The sequence below is a fragment of the Laetiporus sulphureus genome, assembly GCF_001632365.1.
Source record: "Laetiporus sulphureus 93-53 unplaced genomic scaffold LAESUscaffold_272, whole genome shotgun sequence".
Classification (NCBI taxonomy): Eukaryota; Fungi; Basidiomycota; class Agaricomycetes; order Polyporales; family Laetiporaceae; genus Laetiporus; species Laetiporus sulphureus.
This window is the reverse complement of record NW_024468781.1, coordinates 1-2,068: the sequence shown is the minus strand read 5'-3', so window position 1 is coordinate 2,068 and position 2,068 is coordinate 1. Positions and strand designations below refer to the sequence as shown.

Here is a 2,068-nt window from a genome sequence, read left to right as displayed (position 1 = left end):
TAGCGCTCGCGAGCTACCTCTATCCATCAAGTCGAGCTTTGACAATCCTTCCTATAGTTGTGTTCTCGGGCATTGCTGGTTTTCGATGGCTCTTGAGAATGGCGACATCAACACTTACATTGCGGAGCTCACTAGAGAAGCACAATGCTACTTTCCAGACGCTACTGAAGCTCATCCCTGCAAAGTACTATTTGATGCAGGACGATTCGGAAGAGCAGGCGAATCAGCAGTAATGATCCCCTGCTGAGTGCATATTGATTCTATATGCTGTGTCTTACCCTGCGATGCGACTTCACGCAACAGATAGCATCTAAATACCAGAAGAACAGCAAAAAGCAGAAGGCACCGAAACAAGCGATCAAAGAGGCACCGAAAAGGCCAAAAAAGAAAAGGTATGCATACATGCGTCCGGTTCAACAGTGATCGAAGTCTAAAGTGCGACCCAGCTCGACCCCGCTGATAACAAGACCGTCATCGACTTCAAAACGAATCCCTGCAAACGGCAGAGCAGAGTGGTTCAAGCAAGAAGAGTAAGGGCAAGCAAAAAGCAGACGCAGCCACGCAAGGTCCGGGTTCTGATGGAGATGCTATGGACGTGGACGTGATTGTCGATGTCGACGTCGACGGTGCGGCTTCCGGCACAGACGAACGACCAATGCAAACCCTGGTGCCCATGCTGGAGTAGGGCAGCATCGAGGCACTCAGAGAGAAACTGCACGCAAGGATGGCGGAGCTACGGTGTGGAGGGAAGGGGGATGGTGGTGGTGGGGAGGCAGGGAGTAGGGATGAGCTGCTGGAGGAGCGGTGGAAGCAACGGGCGGCGATGAGAGAGAGGCGGAGGAAGGGAACAAAGGAGAAGATCAAGCATGAGGAGGAGATGAAGGGCAAGAACGGAAAAGAGAAGCACAAGGGACCGCAGACGAAGGTACGCAACCAACCCGCAGAATAATTGCACTCAGAGAGGGAAGATGCTGACGATGATAATGATCAGATGCAATTACTAGTTCAGGATCAAGGCTCGTCATCGAATTCAGGTCCATCACAAGACCCCAAGTCGAAGTATGCCACCGTCGCATTCTCTGCGGTCACCGGTAATCCGAGCAAGAAGGCGGACCACCTCAAGACGGTCTCAAATCCTGCCCAGGTGTTGGAGCAGCTTGCAGCATGCAAAGAAAGGCTCGCAGCGATGCCAGAGGAAAAGCGCAAAGCGATTGAGGAGCGCGAAAAGTGGGAAAAGGCGGAGGCGTGAATGGAGGGTGTCAAGGTGCATGACGACGAGGCTCGGCTAAAGAAGGCGACGAAGCGGAAGGAGAAAACGAAGCAAAAGAGCAAGAAAGCCTAGTGCGTATTCGCTGTCTATTTCTACGATATAAAACACGTTTTGACTAATGAGTGCGCAGGGATGAACGCAAGGAGCAAGTTGAGACCACAATGGTCGCCAAGCAGAAGAAATGCGCGGATAATATCGCGATGCGCAGTGAGAAGAGGAACGACAAGCGTTAGGGCGTGAAGACAAAGGGCAAGGGTCGGCCGGGTTTTGAGGGCAAGTCATTTGGAAAGGGCAAGAAGTGGTGTCCTTCGACTCTTTAACTACAGTGTGATGCGCTGTCTCGTCGAGCACACTTTCTATACACTACCCCATGTGTACATGATTCATCGAGAGCACTGGCTTGATTGGAAACGTTCAACACACCATTTGTTTTGTGAGGGAATAATGTGTGCATTTGGTGCGATCACTTCCACGGGCGTCTATGAGCGGTAGCACTTTTGGCTTCACTTCCACCACCAAATTCCACCACCAAACTGCAGCATTGGACAATTCATCTCGATGCTTGTGGACGACTAGGCTTTGTATCTTTTTCTGTCATTACAACCGGATCGGCTGGTTGAGTGCTGGCGGTGGAATAATCGTGCTCCCAATCGTCGACTGGCTTACGCTCGGTGCTGGCAGTACACTTTCTGATCCATCACCCAATTGATAGCATTGGTCGCCTTCTTAGGATATGTCCAGCCCTAGAATCGTCCAAACAGCTGTTGTACACATGCATCGCCGCAAGTCGAGCAGGGA

The 2,068-nt window shown here is 51.4% G+C and overlaps 1 protein-coding gene across 1 annotated transcript; it reads left to right on the top strand.

Annotated features, from left to right (window-relative positions):
* Positions 1-56: 56 nt before the first annotated feature.
* LAESUDRAFT_733111 (uncharacterized protein) lies at positions 57-1,680 on the top strand. Its single transcript, XM_040910391.1, is given in 7 exon segments — positions 57-229; positions 421-428; positions 468-619; positions 686-925; positions 962-1,249; positions 1,401-1,625; positions 1,640-1,680. 5 exon segments carry the CDS (start codon positions 99-101, stop codon positions 1,247-1,249), a joined length of 819 nt encoding a protein of 272 aa, XP_040757189.1. The 5' UTR covers positions 57-98; the 3' UTR covers positions 1,401-1,625; positions 1,640-1,680.
* Positions 1,681-2,068: the final 388 nt, after the last annotated feature.